The 23,442-nt window shown below is 37.9% G+C and overlaps 1 protein-coding gene across 1 annotated transcript in view; it reads right to left on the bottom strand.

Moving 5' to 3' along the window:
* Positions 1 to 5,424: 5,424 nt before the first annotated feature.
* Positions 5,425 to 23,442, bottom strand: part of Cht2 (Chitinase 2) — a 29,973-nt gene continuing 11,955 nt past the window's right edge. The window contains exons 2-5 of the mRNA XM_067788036.1: positions 10,355 to 10,445; positions 10,058 to 10,222; positions 8,153 to 8,658; positions 5,425 to 6,479 (exon numbers count right to left, since the gene is read on the bottom strand). Coding sequence (XP_067644137.1) covers positions 5,781 to 6,479; positions 8,153 to 8,658; positions 10,058 to 10,222; positions 10,355 to 10,445 — 1,461 coding nt within the window. The 3' untranslated portion in view covers positions 5,425 to 5,780. The remainder of the gene's footprint in view (positions 6,480 to 8,152; positions 8,659 to 10,057; positions 10,223 to 10,354; positions 10,446 to 23,442) is intronic.

The raw sequence follows: 23,442 nt of genomic DNA, 5'->3' as shown, positions 1-23,442 counted from the left end.
ACATAAAAAATTACTCTACTATATTTATGTTCCATAATCTACTATCTTTGGTGTCTATAAAATATTATATACGCAAAGAACTGATTTTATGCATATACTTAATATATTATTCTTAATTTAATATATATGTAAATACGTAAACATTTGTTAGTTAGAATTATTTCTAAGTTAAACGAAGTTGCTCAAAAAAAAATTTAAAAATAAAACATTAGTATTATACATAGACAATACAAACATTTATTAGTTAAAAAAATATTTTACTTATTTAGAGAATAAAAAAATTCATACAAATATAGGTTATGTTTTTAAATACTTAGCACTTAAATATATGTATATGTATATAAAAAAAATATTTAAAATAATTATTTACAAGAGCGATAAAGACATTTTTAACATATAATGGTGTTGGTTTTGTTTAATAGTTTAAAGAAAAAATAACACAATATTAAACAATAAATAAATAAGTTTATAATTTTAAGGTGCTCCATTAAAATAACAATGAATTAAAAATTATTATAATATATTAATCATAGTTTTAAAAGGTAAAACAAAAAATAATTTTGGTGCAAAAAAATTCCAATTATCTTAAGTATTAGAAATGTCAATTATGGGTGGTATTATCCATAGCAGCGGGAAAGGCGTGGGTTCAAGCGCGGGGCTGTAAAGTGTCGAAGATTATGTGTAGGTCTTACAACCTTAGACTAACAAAGTTGCTTCTATCATTAAAAAGATAGGACTATAGACTTATGACGGGTATCCTGACTGGGCACTGCCTTCGGGTAGAGCTGGATTTCGATTCGATTTTGAATCGATTCAATCGATCTTTTTTTAGAATCGCTCGATTTTTTTAGCCATCTAAGTTTTGATGACCTTCAGCAACAATAGGTACAAATTCATATTTCATTTATTGATAAAAACGTGCAGAAAATATATTTGTTGTAATTTTTTATAAATTTAGCTTTATTGGGGCATATTCACAGACCAAATAAAATAGTGTTTAAATTTTCAAAAAGTTCGAATTTTTTAAAAACCATGAACTATGACTATACGCCATTATGATGGTGGCTATGAAGAAAAGGAGAAATATGAAGATATTTAACATCACCAATAATTGGCGCTTAGCCGCCTAGGAGATTTTGCCATTGCAGTTGCGCAAGTCAGCCTCGCTATCCCGGCTTCAACATACCTGACACCAATTGCGGGCACCAAGGGAGGTCAAGTCTTCTTGGCGGAGGTCTTCCGCTTCGTCTGTTTCCAAATACGGATGCCGATAGGAACCCCTGCAGTACCGAAACCTTTTCTTGAATTCCCATAACAAGACCTATCGGCTGGTTCGACGGAGACGACCATAATTCATCGACATGACTTTTCTCTTGAAAAGGGCCATGCCATCGACTGTCGATACCGCAGCTATGATGAGAGATTAATAGAGGGTTATAGCCAAAAGTTGTTCTCCTTGTGATTTCTGAGCTAACAACTAACTGAAGAAATATCTGCGCACAAAATTGGAATATCTGCAAAAAACACAGAAAGCATTATATTTAGGTATCGAATACACTATCAATCTCAATCCGTTGGGAGAAACAAGTGAATAACCCTGTGATACTCCTTGATGTTGTCAAAGAGCCTCAGTCAACGAAACGAGAAAGAAACTGGCGAGATTTTTTGGCGATACAACCTGGGTAAACAATTGAGCAGCAATCAACTATTTTCAGCTCGATTTAATCGATTAGATCGATTTTTTTTGAGAATCGAATCGAAAAAAATCGAATCGAATCCAGCTCTAATGTCGCGACTAATTGTTCTATACAAATCCGACAAAAGCCGATCGGTGACCTGCCGAATAAAGTACAAGCTAGCGTTTGCCAGAGATGCTGGAAACGGCCCTTATCTTAGCGTTAATTTTTCTGAATTATATCGAAACTGCGGATAAAAAGACTATCAATAATTTCGACACCTTTATTAAGTACACCGGTACATAAATAAAAATGAATATATGTAAATAAATTTTGTAGACTGTTAGTTGTGTGAATTTGTTAAAATAAAAAAAAAAAACCATCGTAGTTAAAGAAAAATATACTAAATACACATGTTATAATTAATATAAGATCATAAATAAAAACAATAAATATATAATTGAAAAGTAGAGTTCTCTTTCGACAAACGAATACATGCCACTTGTCGTACTCGTCCTGCTATATAGTGCAGACGCTTTGATGGACAACACCAGATGAAGCTGCTATTGAAGTGTTCAAGAGGAAAGTTCTGCGAAAGATTTATGGACCTCTAGGCGTAGGCGACGGTGAGTACCGAAGAAGATTTTATGATAAGCTGTGCAAGCTTTATGCAGCCCATGTTGTGCGAATGAAAGATTATGCTCTGGCTAAAAAACCTATTCTTATCGGAATCAGCGCTGGATAAATAAAATTTCATTACATTACCCATTACATTCCTCAGTAATTGGAAAAAGTAATAAATTCGTGTTCTGCACAGCTAGCCCGAAAAAATATCAAAAGTAAAATCGTTTTTACTTCCTTTATACTAGGTCGGTTGAATGTTTGTCCGCTCTTCATACAAATCTTGCAATCGATTTTTAAGTAACTCCTCATTGAGCTACAAACGTGAAACTTTACACATAGGTTAGAACACCGTGTCAATACAACAAAAGGAAAAAAATCCATTGGGTGGCGCACGGATCGAAAAAACTAGATAAGAATTTGAAAATTTTCAAATCAGCTTCAAAGTAACTTCTCGATGAGCTAGAGGCTTGAAATTTCAAACTTAATTCAGAGGTCGATGACAGCCGATGACACGATACAAAAATATTCGCTAGGGGGTGTTCGAGATGAGATATTTAGAAAAATCGTACGAAACGGAGGGAATTTGGGATTGATTTTTATGTAAGTTCTCATTGAGCTACAAGCGTAAAACTTAACAGATAGGTTAAGACACCGAGCACTTCCTTTATATATTATTGTCCATTAATCAGGAAAAAATTTCTCCTTATATAAATACTGTAACGAATTTAGTGCAATTCCGCTAATTTGCAACCTTCTACTAACGTTCGAATCACTAAACTGTTGAATAAATAACTCCACTATTCAATAATACAAAATGGCCTTTATTAAAGTTCTTCACAATAAAACTTCTACTGCTCCACAGATACAGTGCTTAAATCAAACCGAATACTGATTCTCAGCTTTACCTCCTTTTATACTCTGTGATTTCTCGTTCGCTACTTTTAGGCGCTCCTATTTCTAGAATTTACTAGCAGCTATAAAATTACCAGCTATAACATAACTACAGATGCACGTTATAGCTTCTTTTATGCGCGTGTATATGTGAGTGATACTTCCACAGATAATTGCCTACTTTTGGGAGCATCTCAAATAAGATATATGCATGTGTTTGTGCATCTCTCCCCGCTGCGTGTACGTACATATGTGTAGACATAATGATTGATTCGTTTATGTAGATACAAGTGAATGCCTGCTTTATTGTTGTTGTGCCTTCATTTACTTAGCTTCGACTAGTGATGTGAGTATCACTCAGTGTCACTAAAAATTGCAAAAATATTTATGGTAAGTAAAAATATAAAGGTGCTAGAACACCCTGGCACTGAGGAAGTAAGCTACCTGACACACATTTTCAAGCCTGGGAAACCGGGTCACGAAGGTGAGTCATAACGACCGGTATCACTCCGTTCGGCAGTAGCGAAGGCATTGGAAACATTCCTGCTCCGTCAGTTTACTAGCGAATCTTCGCATAGCCACTCATCAGCATGGTTTCCGCAAAATGTATAGCACTACGGGCGCTGTCAAAAGCTTACTCTACTCCATAGAAGGTTCACCCTTTCCCCTTTGTATAAAAGATGGATTGCAAATTATCTGAACCTATCAAGGCGTATGCCATCGAAGTTGTATCTAAAGTACAAAGCCGCAACAAAATCCTCAAGTCGCTTGTCAGCAGCACTTGGGGAAAATATAAAGAAATTTTGCCAGCCACGTACAAAGCAATTAGCTGGCCGGTCAACAGCAAATCTAAATCTATCTAAAATGATACAATCTTACCATACCCGTCCTCATATATAGCGAGGAGAAATGAATTGCCAGAAGACAGTGTTTCTGTTTACTCAAATATTCTTATGGTCCAAGGAGTTACTACGGCCTCATAAAATCACCGCTTGAATCGCAAAAATAATTTTTATACAATTACTTTTGGAAAATCTCCAATTTCGAAAGGGGTAGAAATTATATTTGAGCAAAGTATTTGTTTTCAATTATAAACAAAAATTTTTTTGTACTCGAGCCTCAAAAAAACGAAATTACTTTTGGTCTCTTTTTTTTAGAGGAATTGAAATGTAATCAGTTCCTTTGCTGTGGAGGAAAGGAATTGATTACTTTCCTCAAGTACATGTAATGGGGAGTTTATGGTAATTGAATACCCAAAGTAATCACTACGAAAATTTTTTAGTGTTCGAGTCTCAAAAATACGAAATTACTTTTGGTATCTTTTTTTTTGAGGAATCGAAATGTAATCAATTCCTTTGCTGTGGAGGAAAGGAATTGATTATTCTCCTCAAGTACATGTAATGGGGAATTTATGGCTATTGAATACCTAAAGTAATCATTACTAAAAATTGTTTGTACTCGAGCCTCAAAAAAACGAAATTACTTTTGGTATCTTTTTTATTGAGGAATTGAAATGTAATCAATTCCTTTGCTGTGGAGGAAAGGAATTGATTATTCTCCTCAAGTACATGTAATGGGGAATTGATGGTAATTGAATACTAAGTAATCATTGCTACCCAGCTCTGATCGGAACCCACACATTGAAGCAGTGGAAGAGGATGGCCCCACTCCGCTGGAAGGACCCGGTGGTAAACGATTTAAATACCTTTGGTGTGACCAACTGGCGACAGTTAGACCAGCAAAGAAGTGACTGGCACGCCTTGTTGGACGGCCATAGCCATTTAAACGGTTAAGTGCTAATTAAGTTTGCCAAACCACTGCCGAAAAGCAACACCTCTTAGGAAATTTGTTTTATAATCGAGAAAAAAAAAGGATTTTTAAGTTGCTTTTCTCGGGCCTTGAACCCAGGACCTTCGGTGTGGTAGCACGCTACCAACACACCATGGCACTTCCTCTACAACTGAAAGTCATCCTAACCCTAATGTAACCCAATTGCTCTGCTAGTTTCGTGATCAACGAGTAACTGCCGAAAAGCAACACCTCTTCGAAAATTTGTTTTATAATCGAGAAAAAAACGATTTTTAAGTTGCTTTTCTCGGGCCTTGAACCCAGGACCTTCGGTGTGATAGCACGCTACCAACACACATGACACTTCCTTTAAAACTGAAAGTCATCATAACTCTAATATAACCCAATTGCTCTGCTAGTTTCGTGATCAACGAGTAACTATTAGTTCTTTTCGTGCCGAATATTTTAAGCTCTTTAAGCTTTTATTTTATTTTATTAAATTTTTAAATACCTACATACATAATTCTAATGACTTTTACATAAAGATACACACATATTTCACAACTACGGCTAATTACACAAAAAAAAATCTAGCTTAAGAACTCTTTAAATTTTTCAATAACAAATTTTATAGGTTACATATTTTCTTCTGTGTTAGATGGTAAGTACAACTATTTTTAGGCTTGTGACGTGTGGTGGAAGCTTCTAAATGAACAGAATAATGTCAAATATAATTACTTTCACAAAGCTGGATCCTTAAGTACTTCGTACAAAAAAAAAAAAAACAATACACTAATCCATTTAAGAAATCACCAACTGAGACGTGAAAAAAACCAATGCATGACAAACCAAAATAAAACCTGTCTCCAACACAAACTCTCCAGCCGCATTACTATTCTTTCGATCATCAATGCTACCATGTGGGATTTCATTATCCTCAATACTTTGTTCAATCTCGTCTAGTGCCAATGTTGTGGCTTCGTTGATCGTACGCAACAACGGATAATTCGAGTTGACACGTTTCGGCATAATGGCTTGTCCATTACGTTGTAAATAGTATTTGAAATCTGCATAAATGTCTACCTCTGGCATACAATTTCCACGAAAGTCATCGGTATCAATGGACCATATCATAGTGCCAGCTAGTTTTTTCTCCGTCGCAAACATCACCTTATTCGCAATGGAACGTGCATTATCAAATGTGACCACCTGCACTAAACCGCTAAAGACATCACGTTCGGAATGTGCCAGCATTTGTGAAGTTTTCGGATCCCATATCGTTGTCCAACCCGAAGTTCGATTACTTAAGATATAACAGATTTCATTAAACCCAAGGAAGCCATCTTCACGTGTGAAGGGTCCTTGAAAAGCGGTTTCGGTCGTGGGATCGCCAATCTTTCCGTCACGTTGCGTATTAAAAGTACGCCCATAGAAAGGTAAACCCAACACGATTTTATTTGGTGGTGCGCCTAATTTCAATAGATAATCGATTGTAAATTCCTGCAATTAAAGATTAAGTGTGAATTAAGGTGTGTGTGTGAATTGTTGTTTGACGGAGTGTGGTAATTTAGTATTTACTAACAGACCTGCCATACTGTATCTTGCCCGAACTCCTATATACCTGCACGATTTTTATACAATTTCAAGAAGATTTAGGCATATGCTCCACTTCCTCCCCAAATTTCGCCTTTTCCCTTTATCTTACTCTATCCTTATTCCTTTCACTTTTCCCCTACTTTCCATCTCTAGGTTTGTCTACCCCCCTTTCATCCACTCTCTCAACTTTCACCCTCATCCTGTTGTTGTTGTTGTTGTAGCGATAAGGTTGCTCCCCGAAGGCTTTGGGGAGTGTTATTGATGTAATGGTCCTTTGCCGGATACAGATCCGGTACGCTCCGGTACCACAGCACCATTAAGGTGCTAGCCCGACCATCTCGGGAACGATTTATGTGGCCACATTAAACCTTCAGGCCATCACCTCCCTCCCCACCCCCAAGTTCCATGAGGAGCTTGGGGTCACCAGAGCCTCGTCTGTTAGTGAAACAGGATTCGCCGCGGATAGGTGAGGTTGACAATTGGTTTTGGAGAAGCTATATATTGGGCTGGCAACCTGAAGGGTTGCGCTACATAGCCCCTTGAATCTGGTATTTTAGTCGCCTCTTACGACAGGGATACCTACCGCGGGAATATTCTGACCCCCTAACCCGCTGGGGTCACCCTTATCCTCATATGTGTTCTCATCCTCACCGTCATCGTGATCCCGATCCCCATCCTCATTTTCATCCTTATTTTCGTTCTTATACACATCCTCAGCCTTATCACATACTCATCCTCATTCTGATTCTCTTCGGTCCCTTATCCATGCATTTTCCCCCTACCTTTTCATCCGCATCCTTATCCTCATCCGAATGCTACCGCTATTAAGAGTGAGCGTAGTTTCATGATAACTACGTACAACATGTTACTTAGGTTCTTTGGATGATCTTAAAGTGATGTCTTGGCTATACAGAGAAAAGTAGTGCTGTTATAATAACAACAACAACAAACCAGGTGTGAGTGGAAACTTTGGCATGTATTATTAGCCATTATAAAAGCCTAAGTTGCATATGACCCTCCTCCCCTCCTGCGTCAAAAATATATGAACTGCTGGACTTGCTAGTCCAAAATCTCTGTTTCCTGCATGGCACAAAATCAGTTACCATAAAACAGCTATTTCGGCTTGATATGGCCCACTCTTCGCAATGCTTAACTATGCTTGGATGTTGCTCATCCCATAGCTCGAAGATAAAATTCGCCTATCTGAGAATATGATATAATCCTATTCCGATTAAAAAAAATTCGTTAAATTTTGGCAAAGTTTTTTTTATTTAGAAGTCGAGAACTTTACGGTTGTGTTCATAAACCCACTCTCTGCAAAGTGCCTACTCTCAGCATTCTGCCCTCCTTAGGTACCGTATCTCAAGACAAAGGACTTGCTAAATCGCCTGACAATAATGCTGTAAGAGAAAAGTAAAATCAGAAAACATATCTGCTGTCACAAAACTTGGACCTTTTAAAACCCCAAACTTGCCTTTCAGTCAGAACTGTAAAAGGTCACACAAACCTGAGCATTTCGTTCTTGTTGAAAGCTCAGTTTACCTATTTTCACATCGAATCATCATCTTCATACTCACCACGCTGAGTACATCACCTTCAACACTTCTGAGCGGTGCATTATAGCCCACTTGCTTATCCCAACTGCCATGGTAGTCGTAGCACATAATATGTAAATAATCGAGATATCGTGATAATTGGCGCACATCATATGCTTGATCAATTACATTTTTGGCTGCACCAATAGCTGACGTCAACAACAAACCGTAATTATCGAACTCATCACGCAACTCTTTGGTAAGTAGTACGAAATTTTCACGATCTTGTGGACGTCCGCCACGTTGCGTTGGATATTCCCAATCAAGATCGAGTCCATCAAAATTGTATTGACGTATGAAGGTGGTGACCTGCTTAACAAAGCGTCCACGCTGCGCGGGATCGGCTACGAGCATAGAATAATTTTTCGAACCTTCATTCCAACCACCGATAGCCAAACTGACCTTTAAATGTGGATGTGTAATTTTGAAGCCTGTCAAATGTTCAAAGCCACCTTTGCCATAATCCTCTTTGAGGTCTTGCCAAGGATCTGAAACCAAGAAAGAGTTTAGTAGAGTTGAGTTAAGTAGATAAGAAACAAAGTTAAAAGGTGGGTCGCTTTTTTGAGTTTAAAGCTCAACCTGCCTATTCATGTATTGCTTAGTATGAAAAATCCATTGAAATTTGCTGGGTGCTTCCCTTTTTTTTCTGAGAAACTTTTCGTGGCAGAAATACATTCGGAGAGCTTTCAAAACCACCTTTGGTTTGAAAAGGCCACCACGCTGCATTATCAAGACACTCCAATACCTAACACACCTAACTGAGATTCTCTCACCTCGGCTATGCATCCCCGATAAGACGAAAACCGCTTTCAAAGAATCCTGCTCCTTAGATCAGTCAGCCCTTCAGACGGCAGACGCGAGTTCTTTGTCGGCCTTTGGAATGAAGCTGTCATTGACCTTATTCGAAAACTTTAGAATAAAGCCCAGCGTTAGCAGTTGGCATAAATGATTACTGATTTTCATATACGCGAACTGCTGGCGTTAGACAGGAAAAATTCATGTATGTGTCAAGTTGTGCAGAAATTCGGCATTCCGCCCCCGGAGAGATGTATCGCCGAACAAATTAATGGTCCATGTAAATTTAATTTTAACGAAGGAGGATGGGTAGCATTTCTATTAGGCCTTCGTTGGCAGTGAAGCAGATTCCTACGCAACTGCGACATGATAGAAACATAAGAAAAACTATCGCTCGTCTTCCATCCACGCCTCTCAGATACACCAATTGGGCAGGAACTATCTATTTTAACTTCCTTATACTTGTGGACTCATACCACCCTTCCACGTTTTCGCAGAAGCTTACCCAGAAGTCATGCCATGAATACTGAGGAAGGAATGAGAGAAAACAGATCTTCGAGGCGCGCCAAAATTTTTTGAAAAACTTATAAACATATTGTGAAGAATATTATCATCACTAAGCCGATACTAAGCAGCCCCTCTTATGTACGTAAACAAATCAATCATCATTTACACACATGCATACAAGGCAGCGGAGAGATACTCACAAACGCATGTCATCATCGGCCGACGTAGTACTCACATATACATACGTATATAGCTACAAACTACAAATATAAATGTATATGGTAGGTAACCAATCATGAAGTTCGCGAAATTACTAGAACTTAGGAGAAATGGGTGAACGAGGAAAGCGAGAGTATAAAAGAAGAGCAAGCTGAGGCATGACTAAGCACAATTAGTTGTGAAGTAAGAGTTATTGTGAAGTACTCTCAAAGTAGTCTAATAAGGACCATTTTGCATTATTGAATATTGGAGTTAATTATTCAACAGTTTAGCGATTTGAACGTTTGCAGAAGGTGGAAAATAAGCGGAGTTTCCCAAAATTCGTTACAATATGTCCCTATAAGTATTGTATTGTGTCATACTTACCCAAAGACTTAATCGCCGACTGTGCGATATCAAGTCCAGCAAAGGCATAAACTACATGTGTACATAGATTGGGGTCGAAATTATCGATTGCATATGCTCCATTACCTGGCCGATAAACAGCCCATGTTGAAATGTAACAAACCACCACTTTGCCATGTGTCGGTCCTATGCGCATAAATGATAAAGAAATGGAGTGAAAAAAGTATTAATTTATTTGAATGGTATTAAATTTCAGTTACGGTTATGTTATACGTATGCATGTATGTTGCATAAAACCATATTTAGTTACAATTTTACCTGTTTTAGCTGTAGCCCAACATACGAATGAGGCAATCGCTAAAAGTGTAAGTGAAACCTTACTTCCTTTGCTTAAGTCAGTGTAGGTCATCTGGAAATAAAATATAAATAAAATTTAGTGTAAATTTTGATTTACGAAGGATGAGCAAAAATGCAAAATATTAATAGCCCACAAGATATGCTTATCAGCCACCCCGAAGACGAAGTATTTTCACCAGGAATCGTAACAGTTATAAGTTGCATTTTAAAAATCGTTTTTTAGCGATAGAAAATAATAATTATTTTTTGAATTGTTATCTCGCTCAAATGATAAGAGTTTTTTTTAGTGGCAAGTTGAAAACTTTGCGCCAATTTTCTGGTCAAACTCAAGGTGATTGCTTCTTCTAGATTATTTGCCATACAGCGCCTTGTACTTTATTATGTCACTTAATCGAAATCAATTAAAATTTTCTTTTTATTTGACATTCTTCTGCACGGCGAATTGGTTGAATTTGCTTTGCCACCACCTGGTATGGATTCGCTTTGTATTTTAACTAAAAAATCGTCTCAGACCGAATGCTTACGAAGGGTGTGTACATAGTTGTTTTGTTGTAGGTACAGCGCGAGAATCCGCAAATATGAGCAAAGTGCACAGTTCATTGCTTTCATTCAAAGGATTTGCAAAAACAAACAAGATTATTCAAGTTCAAAAATAATTTTTTCTTTTATTTAACTATAATTATTTGTTTATAATTATTTATTATATGTTACTATTTTATCTCATTTGATTTAATTTTACTTTATTTTATTTCACTCTATTTTATTTTTTTAATATTATTTTATTTTATTTCATTTTTTTAATTTTATTTTGTTTTATTTTTTTTATTTTATTTTTTTTTATTTTATTTTTTTTTTATTTTATTTTATTTTACTTTACTTTGTATTATTTTATTTCATTTAATCATATTTTTTATTTTTTTCTTTCGTTTTATTTTATTTGAATTTATTTATTTTTTTTTCATTTTATTTTATTTTTTTTATAATAAAATATTTTATTTTGTTATTTAATTTAATTTTATTTGAATTCATTTAATTTTATTTTATTTACTTTTTGGTTGTATACAATATTGGTAGGTTTTTTGTTGGTTATAAAATAAATATAAATAAAAGGAGACGAAATAAAAAATAAAATGAAATAAAATGGAATTAAATGAATTCAAATAAAATTAAATTAAATAACAAAATAAAATCTTTTATTACAAAAAAAAAATAAAATAAAATGAAAGAAAAAATAAATAAATTCAAATAAAATAAAACGAAAGAAAAAAAATATGATTAAATGAAATAAAATAATACAAAGTAAAGTAAAAAAAAAAAAAATAAAATAAAAAAAAAAAATTAAATAAAATGAAATGAAATAAAATAAAATAATATGATATTAAAAAAATAAAATAAAGTGAAATAAAATAAGGTAAAATCAAATCAAATCAGATAAAATAGTAACATTTAATAAATAATTATGAACAAATAATTATAGTTAAATAAAAGAAATAATTATTTTTGACCTGTTATATCGCTCAGGATAAAACAAAACTGGAACAACAACTTTTAATCTACGAGTGAAATAATTTGGCTCCCGCTGTGGTGTGACAGTAGCGTGCTTCGCCTACCACACCGAAGATCATGGGTTCACGTCCCGGGCAAAGCAACATCAAATTTTAGAAAAAAGTTTTTTCAATTAGAAGAAACTTTTTCTAAGCGGGGTCGCCCCTCGGCAGTATTTGGCAAGCACTCCGAGTATATTTCTGCCATGAAAAGCTTCTCAGTAAAAATCATCTGCCTTGCAAATGTCGTTCGGAGTAGGCATAAAAATAAGTGGGTTCCATACCGTAAATTTGCAGGGAAAATTAAAAAGGGGCACGGCGCAAATCGGAAGAGAACCTCGGTCTTACATTCATTTATTTTTTAAATAAAAAACTTCATCGATACTTATTATGTGTAATAAAGATCCTATTCATTGTGGATAAGACAAATGTGATAACTTCTGCATAGACGTCAAAATTACAAATAGAATGGATCAGCTGATTTTTAATTGATTATCGCTGTCTCATTCTATATCTCTTTCTATCACCCGCTGAAGATAGCCGGCTCTATGCGCCGCCACATTGAAACCCTGTCAAAACGCTGGCAAAACGTTAAAAAGTAGCCATATTGAACATCCTGTCATGCAGTTGACTTGTTTTATCCACAATGATCCTATTTGCATACTGCCTGTGTGTCACTATAAGTTTTTTTTCACTGTTCGCAATCCCTGATTTTCATCATGAAGAAGCATTAGCATTACACAAAATCCAGGCGCCGTGTCCGCAAAGATGCGTAATTCAAATAATCGATCTTTCCGGGTCTCATAATAACAGTAAAATGAATCAAGAAGCGGTTAGAGACACAGTCCCAAGAGACCCGTTAATCGGTTAACACCATCATCATTAATTGGCGCTTGGCCCCTATAGCGATTTTTTCGCATTGCCGATCAGACGCACGAAGGGAGCTGAAGCGTTGCGCGCACAGTAGCATACATCCCTTATTACGTTTGCAGACTCACACCGGATGGCTTTGGTTATAGGCTGCTACCGATGGACATCACGTACTTTGGAATATCAGTAATACTAATTTAAGATTTACTACTAACCTAATTATATGTAACAAAGGCAACCAACCAACGTTTAGAAATAGAATTAGAAAAGAAGTTACTGGTATCATCTTGGCAATGAACTCTATACCCGGATACCTAAAGATGCAACTTTAATGTTTACACAGCAGCATCAGGACTGCAAAAAATATGTCATGGGAGTAATACGGTGAAAAACTGGAAACAATGAACAAGACATCAAAACTTGGAAAATACTTTCTGGAAGGAAAGCAGCTCCAAGCTGTCAGTACACTCTGGAGATCCTGTTGGAGACTCACTTTGCGGAATACGCAGATGCGGCGAATGTCTTTCTGCCAGAGGACCAGGACAACCGGACCTGATGGAGTGAGACCTGAAAGTATCTGCTGATGATTTAATACCCCATATACTTGTCATCTTTGCAATATTCTCTCAAGGTATACCAGATGCTAGGAGATCGTAAGAGTCAGTTTTATTTCTAAAGTTGGCAAGCTTGCCCGCTCCGAAGCCAAAGACCACAGGTAGGTTAGGTTAGGTTAGGTTAGGTTAAGAGGGCGTGCGTGAGTGTTACCCACACTTCCACTCGGAGACATTTTTGTCCATTGGGAGTGCCCTCAGTAAGTACAGGGTTGCGGCAAATTCGTTTAGGCCCATTACCTCCTAGTGGTCCTCAACGAACCATTTGCTTCCCTGATGCCTCCACCTTCCCAACCTCTGCTAGGCTGTCGAAGAAGCGTGAGCCCAGAAATCTGAGCCTTCTTCTTTGAAGCGCCGGACATCGGCAGAGGAACTTGTAGATCGACTCCTCTTCCTCCTCATCCTGACAGCTTCTGCAGAGGGGGCTTGTTGGTATTCGCCACCGTCAGAGCATTGGTGCGATAGCACAATGACCTGTGATGACACCCGTAAGTGCCCTCACCGCAGATTTGTTCAGTTTGAGAAGGAAGCTGGTGCCTTTCCTATCCAAGCATGTCCATAAGGACCTTGAGACTTCGCAGTCAACCCTGTTGGTCCATAGTAAGTCCTTTGCTCTGTTCTCATGTTCGTCGATTCTCCCTAGGAGATAACTCAGCGGCGGTCGGACGGAGCTGTCCTCCTCACTTATGTCTAATTCGGAAACTTTCCTAGCCATCTTATCCGCGAAGTTCATTCCCTTCAATGTCGCTTTGCCCGGGGACTCAGCAAAGAGAGACATTGAGATGGCTTATAGAAGCCAGAGAGGCTCTACACCTCCACACGATATCCGATTTTATCATGTTGGACTCTAATGCTCTTAAGGCGGCTTGGCTGTCAATAAAGACTGTTACGTCGGTGTTGGAGACCGCATTATCTTGGAGCAGCTTTGTCGCTCTATCTATAGCATAGACCTCGACTTGGAATACACTGCATGCGTCAGGAAGTCGGAATGATTGGCTTAACTGTAGATGTGTTGAATACCTCCCAGCTTCAGTTCCTTCTTCCATTTTCGAGTTGTCGGTGTATATTGTGATGCCCCTGCCGTGGTCTAGGCCTACTTCCCATTCCTCCTTTGAAAGATATCGTATGTTCTGAATCTGGAAGTCCAAAACCCCTGTGATGTAGTCTGTTTTGGATGTTAGGTCGGTTATTATTCCGTTTAATTGCACCTTCGTTATATCGTCCAGAATCGTCGCGTGTCCGTGCTTAGCTCTTTTCTACATGTTGGATTCTCTTAGTCGTAGAGCTCCTCTAGCGGCTAATCCCAACACGAAGACTTGTAGAGGAGTCAAGTGAAAGATTACATATAACGCTTCCTGAGGTGCGCTGCTCACGGCGCCTGACATTCCCAGGCATGCCAGCCTTTGTATCTTCCCGATCTTCTGTTGATTACTCTTTTTGTCTAGCACCTTCCACATCCATATGTTAGTATCGGTCGAATGACTATGCTAAACATGCCATGAATGACATGTGGTGTCAGCCTCCAGTTCCGCCCAAAAGCCCTTTTGCAGGCGTAGTATGCTGCTAGAGCTTTCTTTCATCTCATCTCATCATCATCAAAATGATCTGGGCGAAAAAAGAAATTCATTTAGCCATGTCCGTCCGTCCGTAAACACGATAACTTGAGTAAATTTTGAGGTATCTCGATGAAATTTGGTAAGTAGGTTCCTGGGCGCTTATCTCAGATCGTTATTTAAAATGGACCAAATCGGACTACAACACCCCCACTTTTTCGATATCGAAAACTTCGAAAAATCGAAAAAATGCGATAATTCATTACCAAAGACGGCTAAAGCGAAGAAACTTGGTAGGTGCGTTGACCTTATGACGCAAAATGGAAAATTGGTAAAATTTCGGACAATGGGCGTGGCACCGCCCACTTTTAAAAGAAGGTAATTTAGAAGTTTTGCAAGATGTAATTTGGCAGTCGTTGAAGATATCATGATGAAATTTGGCAGGGACGTTACTCCTATTACTATATGTTTGCTTAATAAAAATTAGCAAAATCGGAGAACGACCACGCCCACTTTTAAAAAAAAACATTTTTTTTTAAGTCAAATTTAAAAATAAGTTAATCTCTTTACAGTTTTTACGTAAATTATGTCAACATTCAACTCCAGTAATGACATGGTGCAACAAAATACAAAAATAAAAGAAAATTTCAAAATGGGCCTGGCTCCGCCCTTTTTCATTTAATTTGTTTAGGATACTTCTAATGCCATAAGTCGAACAAAAATTTACCAACCCTTGTGAAATTTGGTAGGGTCTTTGATCCTAGGACGATAACTGTTTATACACAGTCGACCGTCTGTCCTTCCGCTCGGCCGTTAACACGATAACTTGGGTAAAAATTGATATATCTTTACTAAACTCAGTCCACGTAATTATCTGAACTCACTTTGTATTGGTATAAAAAGTGGCCGAAATCCGACTATGACCACGCCCACTTTTTCGATATTGAAAATTACGAAAAATGAAAAAAATGCCATAATTCTATACCAAATACGAAAAAAGGGATAAACATGGTAATTGGATTGGTTTATTGACGCAAAATATAACTTAAAAAAAAAAAATTGTAAAATGGGTTTGACACCTACCATATTAAGTCGAAGAAAATGAAAAAGTTCTGCAGGGCGAAATCAAAAGCCCTTGGAATGATGATGGTCTGGGTCACCCTGGCCCACATTTTGGTCAATATCTCGAAAACGCCTTCACAAATACAACTACCACCACTCCCTTTTAAAACCCTCATTAATACCTTTAATTTCATACCTATATCGTACAAACACATTATAGAGTCACCCCTGTCCACCTTTATGGCAATATCTCGAAAAGGCGTCCACCTATAGAACTAAGGCCCACTCCCTTTTAAAATACTCATTATCACCTTTCGTTTGATACACATATTGTACAAACGCATTCAAGAGTCAACCCTGGTCCAACTTTATAACGATATCCCGAAAAGGCGCCCACCTATAGAACCACTCCCTTTTAAAATACTCATTAACAACTTTCATTTGATACCCATATCGTACAAACAAATTCTAGAGTCACCCCTGGTCCACCTTTATGGCGATATCTCGAAAAGGCGTCCACCCATAGAACTAAGGCCTACCCCCTTTTAAAATACTCATTAACACCTTTCGTTTGATACCCATATTGTACAAACGCATTCTAGAGTCACCCCTGGTCCACCTTTGTGGCGATATCTCGAAAAGGCGTCAACCTATAAAACTAAGAACTGAGTATGTAATGTTCGGTTACACCCGAGCTTAGCCTTCCTTACTTGTTAATGATAGAATCAACTTAGTTAGTCTAAGGTTGTAAGACCTACACATAATCTTCAACACTTTACAGCCCCGCGCTTGAACCCACGCCTTTCCCGCTTGGCCGATCATGTGCACCTCTCGCCTTCGCTTAATCTCGCCCAGTCTAATTGGAACGTCTACGGATCAAGCCTGTACCTGAAAGTTTTAAATAGCTACGGCTAAATAGTAGTAGTAGTAGTAGTAGTAGTTTATTATTCATTTTGCTTATATCTACACAAATTTTAAATATAATTACAATAAGGCAAAGTATTAATATAAATTCAAGATATAAGAAAAGTTAGGCCATTTTATATGTTATGCAGAACATAGCGTCAAATGCCAATCCTATTTTTGTTAATAATACAGTGGGGTGGACTGTTAAATTAATGGTAAATTTTTACATGAGGTTATAAAGATAACAAAATAACAAAACTTGTAAATTCATAACAAAATTGTGTACATAAGGTGGGTTGAGTAAAAGTGAATAGTATTCAAAAATAAACAGAAGAAATTAGTTAAATTACAACTCTTAAGAAATCAAATTTTTAATTATCTGTCCGAAGCAAAACTTCGATTTCGAGATACGACCTGCTTAGAAGGAAGGATTTCACATATTTTAAAAACGGGCGAAGATTCCTTAAAGCCCGAACTTCTGCTGGTAGTGCATTGAATAGTTTACGAGACACTATTGTATAAAATTTGTTAGAGTGTGTGGTTCTCCAAGAAGGCACAGCGACGGTGTTGTTTGTGTTTCTCCTCAGATTATATACTTCAGATGCCATGCTTTCCAGATAACCACATCTAAGGAAAAAAACTTTTAAAACTTTAAAATAATATAGGTCTCTCACTGGAAGAAAGAGTAACCTTCTAAAAAGCTCCCTTGAGGAGTGCATTCGGTTCACCTTGCATATTTTCCGTATTACACACTTTTGCAATGTTATAAGTGGTTGAATTTTGTTCAAGATGGCGCCTCCCCAACAGGTGATTCCATGTAGCAATTTTGAGTGAAATAATGCGTAGTAAACTGTTTTCATAGTTTTACTAGAGCAGTAATTCCTGAGTTGATAGAAGCAGCGTAGTGAATATTGCAAATATTTTTTCAAACGGGAAATGTGCCTAGACCAATTCATATTACAGTCAACGATTATACCTAGGTATTGAAATTCCTCTACTATGCCAATTACAAAGCAATTGACGCTACAGGATGTAAGAGAATTGAAAGTACAAGACTTTAGCTCAGGACATAAATGCTGATGAAGGGTGAAGCGTTCGCAATCTGAAGAGTGAAAAGTTATGTTGACATCTGGAGGTTGCCTTGAATTCAAGCTATAAAACATTAACTTAGTTTTACTGCTGATGACGAGCTTATGTTTTGCGAACCAAGATCTTAATAGAGAGACATCATAATTTATATTAGCAATTAGGTCAAAAAAACTACCTGAGCCATATGCTAATGCAAGATCGTCAGCAAATGCAGTAACATTTCCTTTAAAGGGTAAGTCAAAAATGGAATTTATATAAACTAGGAAAAGAATAGGGCCCAGCACGGAACCTTGTGGAACCCCAACTATTATTGATTTAGGATCACTGAGAGAGTCTTGAATTCTTACCCTTTGTACCCTACCTGTTAGATAAGATCTGAACCAGTCGTGTATAAACCCACGAAAGCCGGCACAGTATAATTTATCCAGTAAATATTTATGGTCAACTGTATCAAAAGCCTTCGTAATGTCAACGAAGAGACCCCCGCAGCTTTTTTTGCTATCCAACCCTTTGCAAATGAATGAACAAAATTCTAGGAGCGCATCTTCAGTAGAACGGCCCGACCTGAACCCGAACTGCCTCGAGCTAAAGAAATTTTTGCTTTCAAGAAATAGTAATATACGGTTTTTTAGTGCTGTCTCGAAAACTTTAGAGATGGATGGCAACAGAGAAATCGGTCTATAATTATTTTTATCCTTCTTGTCACCCCTTTTAAATAGGGGTAAAACTATCGCACATTTCAGCTGGTCAGGGAAGACACCGGTGTAAACACTGGTATTAAAAAGATATTTCAAAATGTCTATTAAATTAAGGGCTGTGTTCTTAAGCAGTTTATTTGATATCCCATCAAAACCACACGAACTGGAGTTGTTTAGATTTTTAGTAATTTTTAGAATCTCTAACCCTGTGATGGGTTCAAACAAAAAACTATTTCTGGAACCGGATACGTCATTACTCGACAAAATACAATTGCATGGGGTAGAATGCGACTGCCCTACTGCTACAAAGAACTCATTAAGTACCGCGGAAACGCCGGACGGATCAGAAATAGTTTTGCCCAGCTCGTTTAAACAAATTACTTGCTCATCACTTGCGCCGTTCCTATTGACAACGCTATTAATAAGTTTCCATTCTTTTTGCGAGTTCCCTTGGCAATCTACAAATCTATTCCGGAAATAGTTATCACGCTGTACAGCGATATCTTTCCTTAAATCTTTGCATAATTTGCTAAAACGAGAGTGGAGTTCCTGATTGAATGGATGTTTACGACATTTACTGCCTAACTTATTTTTAAGTTTAATTTTTTTAACTAAATTCAGGGTAATCCAGGGTTTTAGTTTGGTTTTGTGTCTTCGCGGGGTACAAGTGTAGCTTGCACATCTTATAATAAAGAAGCTAATAATAATAATAATAATAATAATAATATAAAAGTTAACACGGTTGCAGCTTAAGCTATTCTCTTCCAGGGTTTCTACTGCTTTGGTTACGGCTAATATTTTCGCTTTCCCCAGCATTCTTTTACATGCATAAAGTGCCGTAGAGGCCTTCCTCACCCTCTCCTCCACGTTGAGCTTCCATGTCTATCATAGTAGTCTGCTTTCTTCTTCTGCAAGGGTTAGACAATTTATATTGTGACGATTATGACTGACACTAAGTGATACTCACATCCCTAGTCTGATGCTAAGTAAATAAAGTCACAACAACAATAAAACAGACATTCACTTGTATCTACATAAACGAATCAATCATTGTGTCTACACATATGTACACGCAGCTGAGAAGCAAGGCACAACCACATGCATATATCTGAGATACTCCTGAAAGTATGCAATGAGAGAAGCTAAAAAATCGTGCAATTGTAGTTAAAGCTGAGCAATTTCAGAGCTGATGGCCAACTAGTAGATTCTGGAAATGGAAGCGCCTAGAAGATGCGAACAAGGAAATCAGAGAGTATAAAAGGCAGCAAATGTAGAGGCGCTGGAATTCAGTTTCATTTGAGCTATCAATCAGTTTGGATATTAAGCAAGCTATTCGTTGAAAAGTATAAGTGTTATTGTGAAGTACTTTAATAAAGGCCATTTTTCCATTATTCAATATTGGAGTTATTTATTCAACAGTTTAGCGATACGAACGTTGGCAGAAAATTGCAAATAAGGGGAATTGCAGTAAATTCGTTACAATATTTATAATACCCCCGGTGAACGCTACCCAGCGAAGGTATTTACCGAGTCAGTGTGAATTAGGCTCAGAGCCTCCTTGTGCTATCTAGATCAAACAGCTGAGTTGATAGGTGCCCTGTCTCACCAGAGTGCTGCTAACGGATATCCTTTCTTATCTCTCTGGGAGACGGGGATAGATAAAGCGGTTCTTTGCTGGGATGTACCGGCTTGTGACAATTCAGCAAAAACTGTCTGTTCAGAGTTTCATTATGCTGCTTTATATTGAGCTCTCGCTATGTTGATGGTGTTCAGGGGTCATAAGAAGTCATCCCGTGGCAGTTCTGAGTAGAGTTGGCAAATATCCGTGTACCTGTGATTTTGTCACAGCTATCGAAATATCACAGTACACTTCAGCGACAGCTTACAAGGATTATTCGTGACTGATTGCCTGTGACAGCATTTATTTCCCGTTGCCAATCACAGACTCAAACCTAGCTCTCATCACAGGAACAAATCGCTACGAACCAATACAATGAGCAAGTTACTTAATCTGCGACTGAATAACAGTAGATGTGCCAAAAAACGGCGCAGAGTTTATTATTCGCAAAACAATCCGCAGGGAAAAATATAAGACTGAGGTAATTCTATATGACAGCATGACACTGCTAATACGCGTCCAAAAATATCGATAGAGGTGCCAAAAGACGCGTATTGACCTCGGCAACAATAATCCGAAAACGGAAAATAAAAATTTTAGCTCGTTCAAAAAATATTCCCGAAAAACCGGAAATTACCCCGGAGTGCTCCGAAATCGGTTTGGAGACCAAAACGGGTAATTCCTTACTTTAGGGTAAAACTGCTAAAACTCGTCGAAAAATATCGGGAGAGGTGTCAAAAGACGCGTTTTGACCCCAGGACCACAAATCCGAAAGCGGATATTCCAAATTTGGTTATGTCAGAAGATATTTCCAAAAAACCGCAAAATGGCCTGGGAGCGCCCGAAACCGGGGGTGGAATCCATAGTATTTTTGCGCAGAACTCCCTTCTGCATTGGCGGCCTTCGGCCGCGCTTATAATAAATTACCCTGGGTGGGTCCAACATCGGTTTGGGACCAAATCTATATCCGTGCAAAACACTTTTGCAAATTTGTTTGCAAATATCTCCGAAAAGAAGTAAAGTTTCCAATTTCCGTTTAGGGATCGTGATCCTGGGTCCATGCGCGTCTTTTGACACCTCTCCCGATATTTTTGGACGAGTTTTAGCAGTTGTATCCTAAAGTAAAGAATTACCCCAAAACTATATCCGCGAAAAACACTTATGTCCAAAATTTTTTTTGTGGGTATCACAAAATCTTCAAAATTATTACAACCACATGAAAAGTTTCAATTTCTTTCGCAAATATCTCTTGACAAACCAAACAATTTTATTTTCCGCCTTCGGATTATTGTTGTCGAGGTCAATACGCGTCTTTTGACACCTCTCAAGATATTTCTGGACGCGTATTAGCAGTGCCATGCTGTCGTATAGAATCACCAAAACTGATTCTTGTTGGTGTGGTATTTGTTTTTTTTTCAGTCACAGTCACGGTTAAAAGCCGCTGTGACCGAGAGGTAACAATCACAGATAACATTGTTCATCAAAAATCACGGGATCGGCCAACATTAGTTCTGAGCGCAGCATTTAAGCAGGCCTGTAGCTTTTCCCGGAGTGTTTTTTAGCATATGAGACGGCCAATTGCTTTTATGAGGTGGGTTTGGTCAAAGGCTGAGGTATGCTCAAGTCAATCCAGAGTCGGATGGAGGTCCCACTTCCCCCACCTAAATAAATACACAGTAAATTAGTGTTGATTTCGAACACGCACACACACGCGGCTCTCAGGCTAAAATATCCACAACCTTGAATCCAGGAGAGAGAGAGAGATGTTCACTAGGTAGTGTCGCTGACAATATAGTGTAACCCAAGGACGACGGCTCTCCACAGAGAGAGGGAGATAGAGTGCTAGCTAAGCGGTGGCTGAGATGGTGAAGACGACGGTGGCTCTTGCTAAGAGGTGCTAACGGCGATAGTAATGACGGCGGTAGTTAGGATCACGCCCGAAGAGAGAGTACTGAGTGACGGTGGCTCTCACCAAATAGCTATGACGACGGTGGTGGCTAGACTTCGGGATGGGATGTCCAAGGATCGGGATGGCGATGATGTTTTACCTACGGCGAAGTGTCCCTGGTGTATTCCGGCCAATCATTTTATTCATAGGTTACTATGAACACGTTGGGAATTATGCTCGCATTGTCGCGCACAGCGCGCCACGAATGAAAATTCCCAAGCATTGTGCGTTCACCATCGCTGGCTTGCTTTGTGCTTGCGCGATGGTTGTTGGGCCGGTATGTATGTATATATGTATGTCGGTACATACCCTACTAGGGGTGGGCAGTAAATGGAAAATATGATGTTAGGGGGGGGCGCTAAATAGGAAATAGATATTGTGGCGTAGCATTTGCTACGTTACACTTTGTAAGTTGTAAACAGTATCCTTTCCTCACGTGCTATAGGCAAGAGATTTGCAGATTTTGTTGGGGACTTGTACTTCAATCCGAAACAAGAATAGCTGGCACGACTTGAGGATAATGATGTTTGAGAACTGTGATTTAGATCACATTGCTTTTCTATCACTATGCAGTCACAGTCACGGATATGCATCGCTGCGGCTTGGAAATCACCATCACCGAAATCACTTTTCTCTTCAAAACTCGCTGTATCTACGAGAAAAATATATATTATTTCTAATTGCTGTTTTTATGTACGGGTCCCTTTTTCGCTATTATTTTGAATCCAAATCTATAAATAAAGTTTTGGTTGTAAAGATGGAGATTCGGGCTATTAGCGAGCTTTGGGTAATTTCGGTCGTAGTGCTTTTGTTTAGCTTTATTTTATTAAAATAATTTGTTAAAAATAAACGATTGTGAGCACACAAAGAAATCTATTTGTACTATAGCACTATTGTGAATATTTGCACTGCATAATTGATTGATAGAACAGCTGATTTCTGTTGATATTTGATGAGAGACTTTTATATTGGTTGCGCAGGATGCGCACGGGTCAGGCTCGTAAAAGTATATACAAACTATTTTATCCCAACCGCAACTGAGCCACCTTAGTGCGCACCTACGAACATGTGCATGTATCTATGTGTGTGTAAAACTGGCTCAAAAACTGTTCAGAACGAACTCAGCTCGTTGTAATAAATTGAAATTAAT

This window comes from Eurosta solidaginis, chromosome 5 (genome assembly GCF_040869045.1).
Source record: "Eurosta solidaginis isolate ZX-2024a chromosome 5, ASM4086904v1, whole genome shotgun sequence".
NCBI classification, from domain to species: Eukaryota; Metazoa; Arthropoda; class Insecta; order Diptera; family Tephritidae; genus Eurosta; species Eurosta solidaginis.
The sequence above is the reverse complement of the archived record's forward strand: the minus strand, read 5'-3'. Positions and strand labels throughout refer to the sequence as shown.